This window comes from Citrus sinensis, chromosome 3 (genome assembly GCF_022201045.2).
Source record: "Citrus sinensis cultivar Valencia sweet orange chromosome 3, DVS_A1.0, whole genome shotgun sequence".
Taxonomy (NCBI): Eukaryota; Viridiplantae; Streptophyta; class Magnoliopsida; order Sapindales; family Rutaceae; genus Citrus; species Citrus sinensis.
This window is the reverse complement of record NC_068558.1, coordinates 7,257,858-7,277,233: the sequence shown is the minus strand read 5'-3', so window position 1 is coordinate 7,277,233 and position 19,376 is coordinate 7,257,858. Positions and strand designations below refer to the sequence as shown.

The 19,376-nt window shown below is 38.2% G+C and overlaps 6 protein-coding genes across 7 annotated transcripts; 2 read left to right on the top strand and 4 right to left on the bottom strand.

Annotated features, from left to right (window-relative positions):
• Window positions 1-343: 343 nt before the first annotated feature.
• Window positions 344-2,365, bottom strand: LOC102629097 (GDSL esterase/lipase At1g74460). Its single transcript, XM_006477399.4, has 5 exons — window positions 1,894-2,365; window positions 1,682-1,812; window positions 1,338-1,577; window positions 992-1,241; window positions 344-891 (listed from the first exon to the last, which is right to left on the bottom strand). Exons 1-5 carry the CDS (start codon window positions 2,129-2,131, stop codon window positions 641-643), a joined length of 1,110 nt encoding a protein of 369 aa, XP_006477462.2. The 5' UTR covers window positions 2,132-2,365; the 3' UTR covers window positions 344-640.
• A 2,063-nt stretch (window positions 2,366-4,428) lies between these two features.
• LOC102628832 (geranylgeranyl diphosphate reductase, chloroplastic) lies at window positions 4,429-6,434 on the top strand. The gene is made up of 2 exons (XM_052436269.1): window positions 4,429-5,203; window positions 5,569-6,434. Exons 1-2 carry the CDS (start codon window positions 4,517-4,519, stop codon window positions 6,268-6,270), a joined length of 1,389 nt encoding a protein of 462 aa, XP_052292229.1. The 5' UTR covers window positions 4,429-4,516; the 3' UTR covers window positions 6,271-6,434.
• A 695-nt stretch (window positions 6,435-7,129) lies between these two features.
• LOC102628532 (malate dehydrogenase, chloroplastic) lies at window positions 7,130-9,829 on the top strand. Of its 2 annotated transcripts, none has more exons than XM_015529903.3 (2): window positions 7,130-7,402; window positions 8,210-9,829. In XM_015529903.3, the coding sequence occupies exon 2, from the start codon at window positions 8,271-8,273 to the stop codon at window positions 9,507-9,509; it is 1,239 nt and encodes a 412-aa protein (XP_015385389.2). In that variant the 5' UTR covers window positions 7,130-7,402; window positions 8,210-8,270; the 3' UTR covers window positions 9,510-9,829. The 2 variants fall into 2 exon arrangements, with proteins under 2 accessions (XP_015385389.2, XP_006477460.2); XM_006477397.4 differs by having other exon boundaries at window positions 7,131-7,402; window positions 8,257-9,829.
• A 273-nt stretch (window positions 9,830-10,102) lies between these two features.
• On the bottom strand, window positions 10,103-12,679 carry LOC102628238 (pentatricopeptide repeat-containing protein At3g47530). The gene has a single exon (XM_006477396.4). The coding sequence runs from the start codon at window positions 12,446-12,448 to the stop codon at window positions 10,706-10,708; it is 1,743 nt and encodes a 580-aa protein (XP_006477459.2). The 5' UTR covers window positions 12,449-12,679; the 3' UTR covers window positions 10,103-10,705.
• Window positions 12,680-13,347: 668 nt separating this feature from the next.
• Window positions 13,348-15,030, bottom strand: LOC102624688 (protein RKD1-like). Its single transcript, XM_006477532.3, has 4 exons — window positions 14,768-15,030; window positions 14,514-14,659; window positions 14,053-14,423; window positions 13,348-13,957 (listed from the first exon to the last, which is right to left on the bottom strand). The coding sequence occupies exons 1-4, from the start codon at window positions 14,845-14,847 to the stop codon at window positions 13,610-13,612; spliced, it is 945 nt and encodes a 314-aa protein (XP_006477595.3). The 5' UTR covers window positions 14,848-15,030; the 3' UTR covers window positions 13,348-13,609.
• A 1,511-nt stretch (window positions 15,031-16,541) lies between these two features.
• Window positions 16,542-18,724, bottom strand: LOC102627947 (protein EMBRYO DEFECTIVE 514). Its single transcript, XM_006477395.4, has 2 exons — window positions 18,280-18,724; window positions 16,542-17,024 (listed from the first exon to the last, which is right to left on the bottom strand). Exons 1-2 carry the CDS (start codon window positions 18,607-18,609, stop codon window positions 16,686-16,688), a joined length of 669 nt encoding a protein of 222 aa, XP_006477458.2. The 5' UTR covers window positions 18,610-18,724; the 3' UTR covers window positions 16,542-16,685.
• Between the last annotated feature and the right edge of the window lie 652 nt (window positions 18,725-19,376).

The following is a 19,376-nucleotide window of genomic DNA, read 5'->3' as shown; positions in this document are numbered from 1 at the left end:
AACCAAGTTAGGTGAGCCACTCAACGCCCTCCTTGTAAACATCTAAAGCCATTTTAACATGTAGTATGCGCTGGGTGGAGATATTTAAGTGGATTATGAGGTGGTATGCATTTCACTTTGTCACCACTATAATTCTACTGTACATTGTGCTTTTTGATTGCCTCCTTATGATAACCATCTTTTATTTGCTTTTCAAGGCAGAAAGTATTGTTTATGAATGTGGAAACACACATTGTATCTTGTGAATTAAAAAATTTGCGGATGAAAAGCAGGAGTGCAAAAGTGCCTCGTGCAAAACAAAAGCAGATGGACGAGGTATTAGCCATTGGTAACAAAGGTCATATAAGAATAAGATAATGATTTGCACATCCCCATTATTTTGTAAAAGTGACCATGACACTGGCTTTTAATTGCCTAAAAGAGCTGCAATTGAAATATGTATAGAGTGCTAATCTAAAGGAATTTGAGGTGGTACCCCTTTTAAGTACAGATAGGAAAGTAAAGGAAATCAAGTAGTTTGTATATTCCTCAAATCATGATGATGCATGCCAAATGTTAGACAAGTGCAAAAACACAAATGGAATTACCATTGCCATCAAAAGTTAGGGTATACAGATTTTTGAAGCATTGGCACTACAACTTAGCCCTCTGGGTCTGGGGTTGGTTCAGAAGCAGGTGCAGGGGAAGGGGAATTTGTTGGATCAACTTGCAGAAACCCAAGTTTCTTGATGAGTTCATTGGCAACCAACTCGTTCGCAGCATCTGATGGGTGGTATTCATCCCAGAACACGTATTTGCTCCTGTCTTTACACAATATTGATGCAGGTATACATGTGAGTGCAGGCCTAATACGCCCGAATGAGCAACATGGGGAGTCAGAGTTCTCAAATCCTGAAAACAATTGAATTTCAAAGAACCTTTAGTCTGCATGAAAAAATTGAATATGAATACAAGAATATTAAGAAAAATGAATTAGAGCATGTTAATGTACCAAATTTGCTTGGATTGGTGATCACATCATTGACAACATCATAATTATCCCCAAATGTGTAGCTGGCATTTGCAAGTGTTGATGACATCTTGTCCAATAACTTGCTTGCAGCAGCATTGAAGCTGACGGCTAGTTTGTTGGTTTTTTCCTGACAGCCACCACTTGTGCTTAGAACCCTTTGGAGGGGAATGCAACCCATCGGTGCTAGCCCGAAAACCATCAGCTGCCGTGCTCCCATGCCATGCAGCATCTGTACAAAACAAAATGCGTTTGGTCAGAAACATGATTAGTTCCAAAAAAAAAAAATGACACAAGGATGATTATAGTCTTTGATTGATGAAATTACCTTCAGTTGGTCCTCAAGTGTTTCCATTAAGTAGTCAATGAAGGTTGCATCATTATACTTCCATGAATCACTGTAAACCCCGGTTAAGTAATTGTTAATGAAGTCATTGCTGCCCAAGGCAACCACATAACGGGCTTCTTGAAAGAACTTCTCTGCTGCTTCGTTGTCAATTTTGCTTTTTATCAGGTCTTGAGTCCCTCTAAACAGGTCAATTTGCTTATACAGAGAGAACCTCTGAATCTGCAAAGAGGTCGTGGAATTTGATCAATATTTCGCTAATGCTAAGAGTTTAAAAAATATATATACAGGTACTATGAATGTTCATGCATATGGTTGCAGCTTACAAAGTAACCACCAGTTTCATTCAAAATTCCTCCACCACCTGAGGCATAATTGACTCCATTCTCCAATATTACATCTTCTGTTAAAGATGGATCTAGAAAAGCCGGCGGCCTTGGGAGACCCATCTTGTCACCTGAGAAAATGACACTGTTAATACATTAGCAGGAAAATAACACTTGTTTTGATGCAATAACTTAATGTAAAAAGGGATTACCTATTATATCAGCAACGGTGCGGCCATTAGTGAACCTCCCATTAGGCATTCCATTGCCAAAATCAATACCATACCATGGCAGGTTTGCATTAGCAAGACTCCTGGTAAGGTACCTGTTGTTACCAACATCAGACAGCGAGTCCCCGAAAATGAACTGCACAACTTTGCAATGATACCCATCAGTGGCAATCCCCAAAAGGATCAAGATTATTATCAATTGTCTCGATGAAAGCTTCATGTTAGCCAGGGAAAGAGAGTAGAATATTTTCCAGGGTTGTAGTTAATGTTGTTTCTGTGCGGAATGTGTTTGGATTTTAAGCATTTGAAAGTTGGTAGTGTGTCAAAAGAAATGTCGCACAAGTTTAGAAACCGTGACTGAGAGAGAGCAGGGGATTTTTCTCATGGAGGTAAACATATCTGATGACCCAACTGCTACAGATTCAAACCTACTGCAACTACTTCATGGTTTTTGTTTCAATGATCCGTCCCAACTATCCCAAATGTGTAGAGACTAGAGAACTGTCACAAATATCATATGTTGATTCTGTGAGTTGTTATGGTGTGTTCACCAACCGAGTCATTGCTTATGAGTGGAAGTTTCCGCAATTTGTTTCCAATTTTAGGACAACAACATATGGATATACCGAAAATTCGAATGAAAAATCTTCAGAAATTATTCAAATTCGTGCTACAAGGTTAAATTAAAAGACCGTTTGTGAGAAAGTTAATTTGTTCAACGCCCACAAACAGCTTGTTCCATACGTTACAACAATGTTTTTCTAGCAGATTATGAGAGAATTAAGATGGAATGAGATAATTAGTGGGTCTTATGTCCATGTAATTAGTGGGTTTATGTCCGTGTAAAAAAATTGGCTGTTCAAATTTATCCTATCTTGAGATGATTTTATTTTTAGTTTTTTTTTTGGTTTAAATAAACTATATATTGATAAAATACGAATAGTCCTTTACTCCTTTATTTCAATTGATTTTGATTTTTTTAATTAATATTATGATTAAAAATGATTATAAGTGCATCTTAAAAATAGCTATGCAATTAAAAGAATTTGCTCCAAAATATGTTTGGGATAAAATTGGGAGAATTTGTTCCCCCACCCCAACAACATGAATAGAGGAAAAAAGCAAGAGCCACCCAATTCTAGTAACGTTGCATAAGAATTGTGCTAACACGTTACATTTAATTTAATGACCTTAAAAGTTAGAAGCTTCCAATTATTTTAATTTTACATATTTTCCAAAATATATTTTACATCCTGCCTAATTCATATAAGCCAGCAATTGTACTGTTCACAGTCTTAATAAATTGTAGGGAAAATATTCACCGTCCACCTATTTTTTTTAATTTTTTTAAAAATACACAATTTTTTTTTTGCTAGAATCCATCTAAAGTTATATTTTGTTTCACTTTTCCACTACCATTTGGAATCCGTTAAGAAAACTAACGGAAACTTAAAAAAATAACAATTTTACCCCCAAAACGAAAATTATAATTTCACCTTAAAAAATATAAAAAATAATCAGATTTAATGATAAATATTATTATTGGTACGTTAATGAAGTCTTAAAAAATCTTAACTATTAGAGATTATAATTCAATAAATAATAAAACTCTACTTATTTTAAATTCAATTGATGGTTTGTGAGATTGAACTATTTTTAATACTACTATTATAATTTAGTATTCTAATTACATACATATTTTTAAAAAAACCTGTATTTGATGGTTGTGGAATTAATTTCTTTATTAAGCGATGAGAAAAATATTTAGATTTAATTTGATTATTTTTGATAATTTTTAGGGTGAAATTATTATTTTTATTTTGGGGAGTAAAATGATCATTTTTTTAAGTTTCTGTTAGTTTTCTTAACAGATTCCAAGCGGAAATAAAAAAGTGAAATAAGAAATAACTTTAGGTAGATTCTAAATTAAAAAAAAAAGAATTATATATTTTTTAAAAATTTAAAAAAATAGATGAACGGTAGATATGTTTCCTAAATTGTACTCCAAGATCGTAATGTCACCATCTCCGTTAGTTTATTCATTCTCCCTTGACATCTTCTTAGCCAATGAAAAATCTAGATTCTTGTTATAAGCAAATGATTGTAATCAACTGTACCAATAAAATTTTTGACCTTTACTTTGCCTTGAGTGGAACTCAAATATCTTACGTGGCACGGCATGAACCACTGAATCTAATTAAGATTAAGACAAAACTACTTTCATGAGAAGGTACACAACATTGCCAAAACTCTCACTAAAACCCATCTCAAAAAATCTATACCATTATCCATATCTAATCTCCACCCTCCATTTCCCCAATCCAACGGTCAATAAAACCCGAAAAATCTAATTAAGACAAAACAACTGCATACTTTCATGAGAAAGTACACAACATTGCCAAAACTCACTAAAACCCATCTCAAAAAATCTATCCCGTTATCCACATCTAATCTCCACCCTCCATTTCCCCAATCCAACGGTCAATAAAACCCGAAAATCACAAACCATATCAACCAAAACAAATTGAAAAAAAGAAATGGAAATACAAAAACAAAAGCATAAACCCGCGGTGCTCCACACTCACCCCTGACTGAAGCTCCCACAATGGCATCAATGGCTCTCAAATCCTTCACTGGCCTCCGCCAATCACCGCAAGAACAACAGCACCCCCACTTCATCGCTCAAGCCCTCCCACGTCAGCAAAAATTCCGAGTCTCCGCGGCAAAAACCAGTCCAAAACTCACCAACCGCAACCTCCGAGTGGCGGTCATCGGGGGCGGCCCAGCAGGCGGAGCTGCCGCCGAGACGCTCGCACAAAATGGCGTCGAAACGTTCCTGATCGAGCGTAAGCTCGACAACTGCAAGCCCTGCGGCGGGGCCATCCCTCTCTGCATGGTGGGGGAGTTTGACCTGCCGCTGGACATAATCGACCGGAAGGTGACGAAGATGAAGATGATATCGCCGTCGAACGTGGCGGTGGACATCGGGCAGACGCTGAAGCCGCACGAGTATATCGGGATGGTGAGGCGGGAGGTTCTGGACGCGTATTTGAGGGAGAGGGCGGAGAAGAACGGGGCGAGCGTGATTAACGGGTTATTCATGAAGATGGATTTGCCGAGGAACTTTGAGCAGCCGTACGTTTTGTATTATACGGAGTACGATGGGACAAAGGGCGGCGTCGGTGAGAAGAGGACGCTGGAGGTTGATGCTGTTATCGGAGCTGATGGTGCTAACTCCAGAGTTGCCAAGTCCATCAATGCTGGTGATTATGATTACGCCATTGCATTTCAGGTAACTCATCACGTGAGGACCATACTGGATAAATCATAAACTAGAGTAGCTGTAACATAATACCTTTGAACATTAGTGGGCCAATCTTAAAAATATGCATAGAAATTGCCAAATTTTCAACCTTTATTTGTGGCAAATTTTAGAGCTATACTCAAAAGATTCCCTAGCTGTCTGCTGAACTTCTAATAGTAATGTGAATACATTGTAAATCGAAAGTCGAAAGGAAAACTTATTAGGACGCTGATGGGAAGATTTAGCAAATTTAGTTGTGCAGGTCAATCATTATGTAGATAAGATGTAGCTCACTGTGAGGATGATATGAACGTTGATCCTTAAGTTTTAATTTGTTAATTGTGTTACTCCAGGAAAGAGTCAAAATCCCTGACGAGAAAATGGTGTACTATGAGAACTTGGCGGAGATGTACGTTGGTGATGATGTGTCGCCGGACTTTTATGGGTGGGTGTTCCCCAAGTGTGATCATGTGGCAGTTGGTACAGGCACAGTGACACACAAAGGTGATATCAAGAAGTTCCAACTTGCAACTAGAAACCGGGCCAAGGACAAAATCCTTGGTGGCAAGATCATTCGAGTGGAGGCACACCCGATTCCTGAACACCCCCGCCCGCGGAGGCTATCGGGGAGAGTGGCATTAGTCGGAGATGCAGCCGGGTACGTCACGAAATGCTCTGGCGAAGGCATTTACTTTGCGGCAAAGAGTGGAAGAATGTGTGCGGAGGCCATCATTGAAGGGTCAGAGAATGGAACCAGGATGATCGATGAAGGGGACTTGAGGAAGTATTTGGAGAAGTGGGATAAGACTTACTGGCCAACTTATAAGGTACTGGATGTATTGCAGAAGGTGTTTTACCGATCGAATCCAGCGAGGGAAGCATTTGTGGAGATGTGTGCCGATGAGTATGTGCAGAAGATGACATTTGATAGCTATTTGTATAAAAGAGTGGTGCCCGGAAACCCATTGGAGGATTTGAAGTTGGCTGTGAATACTATTGGGAGCTTGGTGAGAGCTAATGCACTTAGGAGGGAGATGGATAAGCTGACCATCTGAATATAAGGAGAGGGAAAAAGAGTTTGATTCTTTTATTTATGTTTCTTTTGAGCATGTTGTAAGAGAAAAAGATCAAACTTGATCCTATGGCTCCCCCCCACCCTTCAGTCTAATTATGTAAGAGAATAGTTTTATGCATTTATAGATTAATTTGCATTAATGCATCCTATGATACAGTATAAATGTGAAATTGGGTATCCATAACAAATCTTAGAAGAGACGTCAAACGGATTCCTCTTTTGTAACTTTAGTTTGATGAATGATTTAGTTGGATACTTGTATTTTCTTAAGAAACTGAGTAAAAAAAAATTGAAGAAACAAGAGGTCTACAAGTGATGGATGATGGTTCAATTTATTATGGGCGTGTATTAGGTTATATTTGAAAGTAAATATGCATTGTTTGATTTGTTTATGTTTAACTTTAGATGCGCGGTCGTGCGACACCTCTAACCTCTCCTAATTTTTTGTTGTATTGATTCACGACATCTATTAAACTCGAACTCGAAACTGGGCCCTTTAGTTGGTCAAAAAGTAAAGAGCGAGCAGAGCAGCCAGGTAGGTTTGGACAATTGGACTTTGAACTGGACAATTGGACTTCGGACCAGACGGCTCTTCTAACAAAAAAATCACTGCTGAACACGTGACGAAGAAGTAAATATGGTTTTTGTCCAAACAAAAATAAGTTTAAATCCTGGCCGTCGATAAAACAAGTGGCGAGGATTTGAATTAGAGGGTAAAGGTAACAAAAAGGGTGCATCCTTCCAACACTTGACGGTGTGTATTGGGTACACGCAATTGACGCCCAGCTTCCAGAGAAGAGAAAAAAAATTATATATATATTTTATTAAATTAGGTGGGGTTTTGGTTTTTTGATTTGGCTTCGGCAGGTGAATACTGATACCCCGAAAATAATATTACAATCATTTTAAAAGTCATATCAGAGTTGGTGGTGACGCCTGCTTGATTCTTGACGCTTTCGAAAAAGCGTAGATTCGTTCAAGGCCCATTCGGCGGAGGAAGAGACACCCAGTTTACAATAACCCTTTCGAAAATCTTCTTCTTCTTCTTCTCTCTTTCCCCCCAACGCCAGCAGCAACACCGCCATCTCTTCCAGCTTCACGCAAATCTCAAGGTTTCATTTATTTCTTTGTTGATGCATTTTTTACTTTCGAGCTCCTTTATCGCTAGCGTTAGATCTGATGCTGATGGTTTAAGATTCATTGAGTTTGTTATCTGATTTCGATTAATTTTATTGAATTCTTTTGCTGCTGGAATTTATTACTAATGGATTTGCTATCTGGCCTATAGAGGGTGTTGATATTTGTTAATCTTTTATTAGGATTGTGTTATTTATACAGGTAAATATCATAGTGGATTTAACTTCTGTTTGATTTTCCCGTGAGTTCATATTGTTTGTGATTGATTGATTCTTGCTGGTTTAGTTTTGTCATTGAGACTAGTGTAGCCATTAGTGACAAGATCGATGTAATCTATATTCAAGATTACAATTTGCAGTAAACCAGTGGCTGTGACACTTAAATGATATGGAGAATCTCTTACTTGTTGGGCTGTGGCTGTGTTTGTGGACATTTTTTTGACTATTTGAAAGGCTTCTAGATAAACCTAATGCATTTCTTTGACTATAACATAGTGTTTTGCTGAAGTAAAATTTTTGCATCCTGGAGATAACTATATTATCGGGGTTTTTTTTTTATTATTATTTTTTCTTTTTTATACTTCTTATTCCTCCCTTTCGGTGGTTCCTCATATTAAGGTTAGTATTGCAAGCAGTGCTGCAGTGTTTTAATCATATCAAGGGGATAGAAAGTTTGTATTTTCCAGTTAGGTTGAGTGTTCAACACCAGTGGGTTGGGTATATATCATCATACTGTCCTTCATGCATTTGATATGCTTTGGGAATACTTTGTGAAATTTCCAGGTTGTAGCTCCAAACAAGGTCCTGATACTTCCCCTTTTTATTTTTAGTGTCAGAGTGTGAAATGGCCGCTACATCAGCTACAACCTTTTCAATTACATCAACTATTGCCTTTGGCCCCAAGGCAGGCCAACTTCCACAGTCAAAACCCTCTGGTGTGAGGTTCAACTCCAAGAAATCACTTGTGAGTTTCAGTGGCCTCAAGGCAGTGACATCAGTTATCTGTGAATCAGATACCTCTTTCTTGAACAAGGAGAGTTGTTCAGCTCTTCGAAGCACTTTTGCAAGAAAAGCCCAAAGTTCAGAGCAGAGGCCTCAGAATGCCCTACAGCCTCAGGCTTCTTTTAAAGTAGCAGTTCTTGGAGCTGCTGGTGGAATAGGTCAACCCTTAGCACTTCTAATCAAGATGTCCCCACTAGTATCAGCCCTTCACCTCTATGATGTAATGAATGTCAAGGGAGTTGCTGCTGACCTCAGTCACTGCAACACTCCCTCTCAAGTTCTGGATTTCACAGGACCTGAAGAATTAGCCAGTGCTTTGAAAGGGGTGAATGTCGTCGTCATACCTGCTGGAGTTCCAAGAAAGCCTGGGATGACCCGTGATGACCTCTTCAACATCAACGCCAATATAGTAAAGACCTTGGTTGAGGCTGTTGCTGATAACTGCCCTGATGCCTTCATCCATATTATCAGCAATCCAGTTAATTCAACAGTGCCAATTGCTGCAGAAGTTCTGAAGCAGAAGGGTGTTTATGATCCGAAGAAGCTTTTTGGTGTTACCACACTGGATGTCGTGAGAGCAAACACCTTTGTTGCTCAAAAGAAGAACCTTAAACTAATTGATGTGGATGTCCCTGTTGTTGGAGGACATGCTGGCATTACCATTTTACCCCTGCTGTCGAAGACAATGCCCTCTGTTAGTTTTACTGATGAAGAAGTGGGAGACCTAACTGTTAGAATCCAAAATGCTGGTACAGAAGTTGTGGAGGCAAAGGCAGGTGCAGGATCTGCTACCCTCTCAATGGCATATGCAGCAGCAAGATTTGTCGAGTCTTCACTTCGTGCTCTTGATGGAGATGGGGACGTGTACGAATGCGTTTTCGTGGAGTCCAATCTGACTGAGCTTCCGTTCTTTGCATCGAGGGTTAAGCTTGGAAGGAATGGTGTTGAATCTTTGATTTCATCTGATCTCCAAGGGTTGACTGAGTATGAACAAAAGGCTTTGGAAGCCCTTAAACCCGAGCTGAAGGCCAGTATTGAAAAGGGGGTTGCATTTGCGCAGAAGCAAGCAGTAGCTGCATAGGGTTGAAAGTTATTTGAAACCCTAACCTCATGAAATTAACATCCCCTAGAGAAGAATGGATGAGTCTGGTTTTTTCAAATTGTGGAATTTTCTTTGCATCAGTACTTTCATTTTTGTAGAACGGGAGGTTTTCATCTCATTTTTTAAGTTTTAAAGCGCAAAATATGGAGTCTTGAGTGGGTACATCGCTGTTGTAGACCGGAAGAAATATAAGCATTCTTATTGGAGCTTTGTAGTAGTCAGACAATTTTGAATAACATGGATGGTGGTGGTATAAATTTCTTAAAAATTGTGGCAATTGAAAGCCACATTTGGAATAACGGTGAATCTCATTTCATGTTTTTATACATCTGAATTCTGAGCTGAGGTGTTAAACTCCAGTATCCTTGTTCAAATGAATTTTCCGCAGGATCTCAGGCCCTTAACGGCTTAACCTTTCAATTTTGGTTACAAATCTGTGTGCTTGTTCTGGGTTATTATTTTATTACCTCTGATTGAGATAGATGTTACCCAGCACCGCAGGGGGATGAATAGATCAACATGCCACCGACAGGGATTTGGGAACAAAATCTTGAGCATCCTTGCACTATATCTTCAGTCTCAAAGAATTTCGTATTTATTTTTGGACCAATAATTTTAACCACCAACCTCAATTCCTGAAGAATTACCAGTGATAATAGATAATTAGGTTTGTTTTGTACTGTGGCATACAAGAAAATCTTCCTCTGCTCCTGCAAAAAAATGATTTTCTTTTTGGCTTTGATCATCAAAAGGTAGTTAAATAATTAAACAATTAAATCGTGGGACATTTAAAAATATTCCCCTTTTTAAGAAATGGCACCGGAAATCTTTTCGCTGTCCTGCTGTAGTGTAGCTTTTGCATCAAGTAATTCCACGCAGATCCTTACCCACATTTGAACGATGGAACTGTATCCTTGCCCCACGTTCGAACAATGGAACTGTACTTGCCACATTTGCTGCTAATGCATTTCTCCTCTAACTCAGCCTGGGAAGAGGGTGGATTTTTTTCAATTTTCTTAAAGATACAGAACTTGTGTTACAACCATTACATTCATCTCCATGTCTTTCAGCTTCAGTTAAAATAAGTTTCTCCACTACTCCCGAGTACTTATCAGTCGAACTCTGGGACGTTTCCAATGCTGCCCACCTTTCATTCATCATGAGTATGTGCCATTCTACCAATAGTCGTTGCAGGAACACCGTCCTTCCCGGAAATGATGAAACCGCAAACGATCTCTAATAATTACTTCCCGATTATAAACCCCTGAAAGAACCTTTGCAAAATTGTGGCAATCAACACAGATGCGGAGATTCTTGGCGACTCGGATTGTTGTGCCAGGTGGAGTTGCAAGAACCCCAAAAGCAATAGCCAACTTCTCACTGTGATAAGAGAGTGCATTCCCCTTTTCTTCTGCACCTAGATTATGCAATTCAGATGTTATTTCAGCAACATAACCAGCAATTTTCAGCTGCTTATTAATCTCGTCCAGCATCTGATAGATCTCATTTATGCGTGGATGTGAAACATCATCCACAACAAACTCATGTACTACTCCTTTCAGTCCGATTGTACTACAACCAGGAGTAGTTTGGAGTCCCTTCTCATTCATAAACTCCCTCAATTCCTTCACCTTCTCCCAGTCTCCAACTGAAGAATATAGGTTCAACAACAAAACATAATCCCCAGATTCTTGAGCCTTAAGTTCAATCAAATGTTCAATCACACGTTCACCAAGAGTGACATGTTTATGAATTCTGCAAGCTCCAAGTAAAGTCCTCCATATTGTTGAATCTGGCTTGACCCCCATTGATGTTATAAGCTGATAGGCTTGATCAAGCAAACCAGCACGACCCAATAGGTCAACCACGCATCCATAATGGTGAATGTTAGGCAGTATCCCAAAATCTTTGCTCATCCTATCCAAAAACATCATTCCTTCATCAACTAACCCACAATGACTACAAGCAGAAAGAACCCCTGTAAAAGTCTGATCATCTGGCAAAACCCCTGCTCTTTGCATAGCACCAAATGATTCAATAGCATCTCTCCCATGACCGTTCATTGCCAAACCAGAAATCATAGCACTCCATGAAACCACGTCCTTCTCCGGCATGCCCTTAAACACCTCAAAAGCCATATCCAAACTACCACATTTAGAATACGTTGCTATTAGAGAATTACAAAGATTCATTTTACTGCCATACCCATGTTCCGAAATATACCTATGAATTTTCTCGCCAAATTCTAACGCGCCCAAATGTGCGCAGGCTTGAAGCACAAGCAAACAAGTAACATCATCCGGTTTACACCCGCTTTCCTCTCTATTTAAATTATCAAACAAGCACAACGCATCGCGGGTACGTTGATTACGTATGTAACAAGAAATCAATACATTCCATGCAACAGTATCTCTCCGAGGAATTTCATCAAACAGTTTACAAGCTTCAAAACTCTTCTCGAAAGTCGAGTACAAGTCCATCAAAGTAGTCATCAATTGACTATCCAATTGATACCCATCTCTCAAAACCCTCGCATGAATTTGTAAACCACCCATTAACGAACAAAATTTCATGCAACACTTAATAGCAAAGGAACAGGCAAATGGGTTCGTAGGAATGCGTTTTTGTCTCATTTTCTCAAACAGATAAAAGCCTTCTTCAGGAGAGCTGCTCATAGAGTAAGCTCTAACCATTGTGTTGTAATGAGACACGTTTGGGCGTGGGATATGATCCAATATTTGGCGGGAATAGGGGGTCTCTCGGAATGGAGGGAGTGCAAAACGTGACAGAATGTGGAGAGAAACTGTGGGGTCTTGAATGAGCGATGTGACGATTATGTGAGCTTGAATTTGGAGCAAATGGGGCCTTTTGGTACATAATTTTATGAGCGAAATCAACGGTTTTTGTGTTTGTTTCATTGTTTGAGGTGGGTTTTACTTTTGTATCATTTTGTTGCTGATGCTTGATTTAATTTCTCCACGTCTAATTTTTCAGGAATCTTGATTACGCAATTTTCAGTCCCATTCCTTGAACACGCACATCAAAAGCTCCATACACATAATCACTCTCGGTGAACGTCAGTTGCTATGACTATGAGACTCGTTGCGCTCAATTTCTCAATTTCCCAATTCCCGCAGCTAAAATGTAGCGGCAAAAGGGGAAATGAACGCAAGGCAATTTGGGCCTCCATAGCAAGCAGCCCAGTACATCTCCAATCAAACGGGCTGTTAAATCCGGCCCATAAGGGTCTACTGAAAATAACCATAAGACTTTGCCTAAAAGGGCAAGTGCCTGCGGCTTTCAGCCATGCTGACAAACCAACCTTGCATGGCCAGGACTGGAAATATGAAAAACATCTGAAAAAGGTGTGCTGACGGGCAGCCGAAGGACAGGTACAAACGATACTTTGAGACAACAAGCAGAGAGCAAGGAGACCAGAAGGTACGTACACCGGACCAACAGGCAACATCACCAGACATGGGCTCAGGGGGCCAGCCACCCAACTGACACTAGCAGTTAAGAGAATACAGCCAAGGCATGCACGAAGGGATAAATATAAAACCACTGCCAACTTTTGCTGAAACAAATAAAGGTAGGATGAGATCCTGGCCATGGTAAAATGGGTCTCCAATGTTTGTCTTGCACTAGTGCTTCTTGACAAGTTGAAATGAACACATAAATGGAAATAATGCTCAAATACTTAATAAACAAAGTTATCTTGATTAGTTTACAAGTTAACCCAACTCAAATAATAGTTAGTTATATTTCCTTTCCATCTTTAAAGCAAATAATTTGGATATAAATTAAAGGTCCAAGTTCTTGATTTTATTTTGCATAAGTAGGTGGTGATCAAGAGATTGTCCTTTTATCCCCATTTCAACCGTACAATGAGGAAACATGCATTCATCACTGGACAGCAAGAATAATTATTCAAAAGACTAGGCCACTCATTGTAAAACCATCCAAACAGCTGATATACATCCATCTTAATCCCTAATTGACTATACCCATCTGTGTAACTAAAGAGAAAGAAGAAACAAGCACGAGAGTTAATAAAGTTTAGCCCTAACTAGCTGTCATCATATCATCATAATGCTGTTTGAAGAGGAGCATGAAAATAGAGATCCCATTTCCTCTAAATCTTCATTACCGGTAATCTGATATTCATCATAAGCAATGTCAGCATCTAATAACACTTGATGATGATGACGACTGCTACAGCTTGAAGTGGACACCATTGGACCCATCATAGTACCCATGAACTTCCTCTTCTTGTAATTGGCCTTGAAACAAGCCTGCCTCAGCCTCTTGGTGGTGTCTTCCATTTCCAAATCAGGCCTCTCTTCAATTAACTTCCTCTCTCTCTCCAGGATCCCTAGTGCTTCCCTTAACCTCTCCTCACTCCCCTCTCCTTCTGTCTGCAATTCCTGCGGTACGTACAGCCCACTTCATTATTATAAAGCTTCGTTAGCACAACATAAACATCCACGTGACACACAGAGAATCATTAGAAATTAATTACCTGAACATTCTTGATAAGGGTTTGCAGGCTCATCAGTTTCCTATGTGGCCACCTTCTAATGTTCAATTCCCTACACCTTTTCTTCAAAAGTGTCAATCCAACATTAAGCTCCTTGGCTGCCTTTGTAATTGGCATGTAGAAATATTGAGAAATAGTTTCTCTAGATAAAAATTTTGAACTGCGAAGCTTTTCTTCTAACTTGTATCTTCTAGTCACTTTCCTTTGTTGCTTGGTTTCTTGTAAAGGTGCTTGGTCTTCACACAACAACAAGGGTGCCTTTGCCTGCGCCAGTTTCTCAGTTGGCTGCTCTATTAAAGGACCCAACTCACTCCAAATCCCAGTCCCGTAGTCACAAGCACAGAACAGATCACCTGGAGCAACAATCAATAATTTAAAAATAAAAATAAACCAAGAGAATAATTTGCTGATAATTATAGAAAAATCCATATTAAAACACTCACCTTGAGTCATTTTAGGAACTGGAACAATGTCCTGAGAAGCACACAAAGGGTCAGGGACACTCCCCATCAACGGAATAGCATCAAAGTAGCTCTCTTGCTGAATGGCCATTTCACTTGGCCAATCCATTGAACCATACCCATTTTCACTGCAAATATTTATTTCAAACACACAACGAACATTAATTAGATATGAACAAAGTGATGAGGAGAAATATTTGAGAGTATTAAAGAAAACCCTAGAGAATTAATCTTACCCAAAATCAATTGGAGGAAGCTGATGTAAAAATGAAAATGGGCCTTCTTCTTTTGCAACAATGAAAGAATTACTAGCCATGTTATGAACTTTTTGTCAATGTAACAGTACTCACTGACACAGCAGCACTAGTGCTTTTTTGTTTTTTTGAACTGAAGAAGTGTAAGAGCGAAGAAGATGAATCATATATAAGAGATACATGAAGATACGTACGTATTGAATGTAACGAGTAAGTAATAGTAATAATAATGTCTAGAAGATCGTGCGCCGTCTCATGGATAAAAAACCGGCCATGCATGAATGAATAAGCAAGTATCATCATCGTGCACTTAATATTTGATATTATTGTGAGAGTTACCAGAGACAATTTAGTGATTAAATTAAAAATTAATTAAGATAGAGGTTGAATTGAAAACTCCAAAGTGGAGTCATTTAATTTATGCACGTTTTCAGAAAAATATAAGATAGATTTTTTTTTTTTTTTGGGCTAATGTACCTAGATTTTCTTGTTTAGTTTTTGTTGATTCTTTATGGGGATTGGGGAATTGACATGATCCCAATTATCATATATAACACTTGGCAAACATGCTTGAATTAATATTGCCATATGGAATGCTCTACAATATTGATTAAATTTATTTTGATTTTTGGGTTATTTAGGAGGTAAAAACAAAAACAAGCAAATGCTTGCAAATTCAACTGGAATAATAATAATAATAATAATAATAATGAAACCCGCATGAACAACACGTAAATGAAACCTTTTTAGGAGGGCTTTCATTGGATCTATAGTAGTAGATTACAAGCGTGAATCTCACTGTTTGTTTTATTTTTATCTATTTAAATTTAAGGCACTAAAAACTTGGAATTTTCAACTCTATTATCGATAAGCATAATTATTATTACCAAGCCAACTTTTCCTGGAGCCACCTTTAATCATCATTATTATTACACTTCGACGACGACAACCCATAAACAGCAGGTTATTATTTATCTTTTATTTTTTATTTTTTATTTTTTTTTTGGCCCTCGGGCCTTAATTGATGGCTAATGTAATTGGAGCCGAAAATCATTTTTTAACTAATAATGTAATGGTTAAGAAACATGGATGTAACGTACCATCCATTTAGTGATCGAGGAGATAAAATTATTAGCCACTAATCATTTTATTTATTAGATAAATTGTAGTGGGGAAGTTACAATTAAGGTTATGCTTTGATCAATATGTTTATTTTATTTCCCTGCCAAACAATTAATTTGCTTCTTTACTTCATTGTCAATGAGTAGTTGATGATAATCAAATTATTAGCTATTATAACAGAGGAAGGAGGTCACAGTGAGTAATGATCTCTCACTCTTTTATTAACCTAATCGACATGTCCGATTCATGAGTAAGAGAAAAACATATTAATTTTCCATCGAGAATTAAGCACATTTGTTTTCTATTTGATATAAGAGATTGTTTGGTTGTGTGCATCCCAATTTTCTTCGTCTAATTCGTTGCAGGCAAAATGGAATGCCTAAAAAATTCTGAATCGACCTTCGCAAAACCATACCTTTTGTATTATTATTATCTTTTAAAAATTGGATAAAAATTATCCAATTTTTAGAAAAATTGAACCGAACCAAATTAAACTATGAACCGGATTGCCACGACATAGCTTAAGCCCAGTACCAAATAGGATTGAATTGGCTCGCAAATGTTTATTACATTTACATAATAACATAAGCTAAAGTTAAACTGGGAAGTGAGCACCTATAACCAAGCAGAAGAATTGATTAATAGCCAAAATTGGAATTATGCAGCAGTTTTAGCTGGATATATAAAAACATTAAGAAATATACTCTTATCTTGAGTCTACAAACCAATTTTTTAAATCACAAACTCAACTCTACCTCTGGTGATTTCACACAACACCTCAGTTTCTAGACTTACCACCTCTTCCACGTCCATGGCCGCCTTTTCCATGGCCATGGCCGCCTCTTCCTCCTCCTCGACCCTTGCCACCGCCACCACCTCCTAATGCTTTGTTGGCGTCGGATTTTACTTTCATGTCTTCAGGCAGAGGAAGCATATGATCCACACACTTCCTGAAGCTGAAATCGTCAGCGGTTTCATCCTCTCTGATTAGGAAAAAGCACCTGCTCTTATACGTTGGATGGTATCGGACTTGAAAAGCTTGGATCCCTCCACCAATTTTTTTATCAGGTTCTGGATGACCCTTTTTAAGCAAGTCCAGCAGTACCATGTGCTCATACTGAAAAACAAACCAACCACATACGCATATCACTGAGGAGTTTAATGCAAACCAATAATCAAGCACAAGAGTAATGAAAAGAATGGTGCATACAAATCATGAAGAAATGTACAACATGATCCATCAATTCCTGTTGCAGACCTAATCTTCTGAAAGACAAAGCTTTTGACTCAAAGGGGCTTGCCATTTGCATACCCCAGAAACAAACAAAGAAAAGATAAAATTCAGATATTAATATATCTTCTGCACCAAAATATAAAAAATAAAAAATAAAAAGAACATGCATGCAAAGTTGATTCCCTCTTGGTAGAGTAATTACATTAAAGGTACATCATTAAATCATGCACCCCACGGTGTCTAAGCTAAGAACAATAAACCAGCTATCTATTATTTGTCTAAGTGGAATAATAACCAGCTGTTGAGCACATGACAGGGCAGGGGAATTTAACATTCCAAAGATGCAGCCAATGCTCAAGTCCCTAGAAAATCTTAGAATACCGAAATTTAAAAGGTTCAACAATAAGAGAAGCTTTTCCAAACCCACAATTAAGTCCACACAATAGCTCAGATCTATCTCCCTCATCAATTTGAAGTTCCTCCAGAACACATCCTTCAAGGATGTGAGACACTATCTAGTAGTTTGTTTAATCCATACTACTCGGAAACATGACCTAACAATCTGAATCAACCTTCTCTTAACAATGAGAAAATCTTAGGTGGTTTCATCACAACCATGTCAGCACACCACCACCCAATTGCATTCCACCACATATAAACTTATCACTAAATTAAAAATTATAGTCAATGCATCATAAATACACTGAATATATGCGGAGGAACACAATTGAGTGGTGGAGTCATCATCGCCCAAGGCTTTCTCTTTAACAAATCCTTCATAGGTGTCATGTCTACATTGTGGCATATGCTTTAGCTTCATGTCTCTTTTGACCACCATGAGGGCCATTCAATTAAACATTCCCTTCAGTTTTTTGGGTATTCACAATCAATAGCATGGCATGCTAGTCAAACTTATCTATGATACTAAAATTGTAAACTGCAATTTATGTATCATCCCCTCCATCAAAAACATCTCTTAGACGCCTAAGTCAACAACAAAGCAGATGATATCCAAATTATATGCATAACTAACTTATTTAAAATAGTGATTAAAAAAAATTATAATTTGAAACAAAAGCAGTAATCGATCGATTTATCAAATTCAATACTTTTATAAATACATGGATAAAAATCGTACCTTGTTGACATTCAAATTGGGAGGCCAAAAGTGAAGAAACTTGTAAAAGTAATCGAACATCTCAATGGAGGATCCGAACTCCTTCGGGCCCAACTTTACCCGACCCGAGCCGTTCACCACCTCCTTCTTCTCCAAGCGCTCTTCCTCCACAGACTTCTCGTCCTCGTCTATCTTTTGCTTCTTCGAAACGTCGCCGTTTCCCTCACCACCGTCATCATCATCTCTCGCTCGCTTCGCATTCGCGTCGCCGCCGTTTTCTCCTCCTTCCAGATCCATGTCTTCGGCCGCCGCGTTGCTCTCCGTGAGTTCCTTCGCTGCCTCCTCCGCCATAGCTCAAAACCGTTAGCTTTTTGTAAAACCCTAGCTTCTTACAGAACCCCTTGTCAGTGCGTGAAGTAACTGTTAAAGAGTGCGAGGGTTTTAAATACACGGTTTATTTGTTGGCGGGTTTCCGGATGAATTTATCGGTCCGAACCCGGTTCTAAAAATTCGGGAGTTTTTTTCTTTTATTAACCACTATTTTAAATAAGTTCTAAATCAAAAATTATATCAAAGGAATCAGTCATTCAACTCAGATAACTTTAAAGTTTAAACTAACCCATCTACAGACTATAATTACTCTCTCACAATTCAGAGCCCAAGAGGCAGTCGAATGCTTCACCTTTTGTACCACCCTAAAACTCTTTATCCGACGATAATAATGTGGTACTATTTGTTAATGCTTAATTTAATTTAATTATACTGAATCTCACATCCACAGTATTTCTCATAAGATTATGAAAATATAAATAATGTTGTTTTACTTAAATTATGAGTGCTAAAGTTTGATTATTATGTTTTGTTTTCTAAAAGAGAACATATATTAAATAATGAAAAATCAACTTTTTATTAATGTCCGTTGTATGCATATCTTGTAGTATAAGATTTTAATAGTTGAACATATTAACTCCACATATTATTAGTTACGTACGTTAAAATTGTTTGTACGTATTTATGTAGTAGTGCCGGTAAATTACCCTAAAGAATAAAATAAAATAAAATAATCACAACTCCTGGCTAGTTATTTGGTTGTGCATTTCTAACATAAGAGTTGGTTT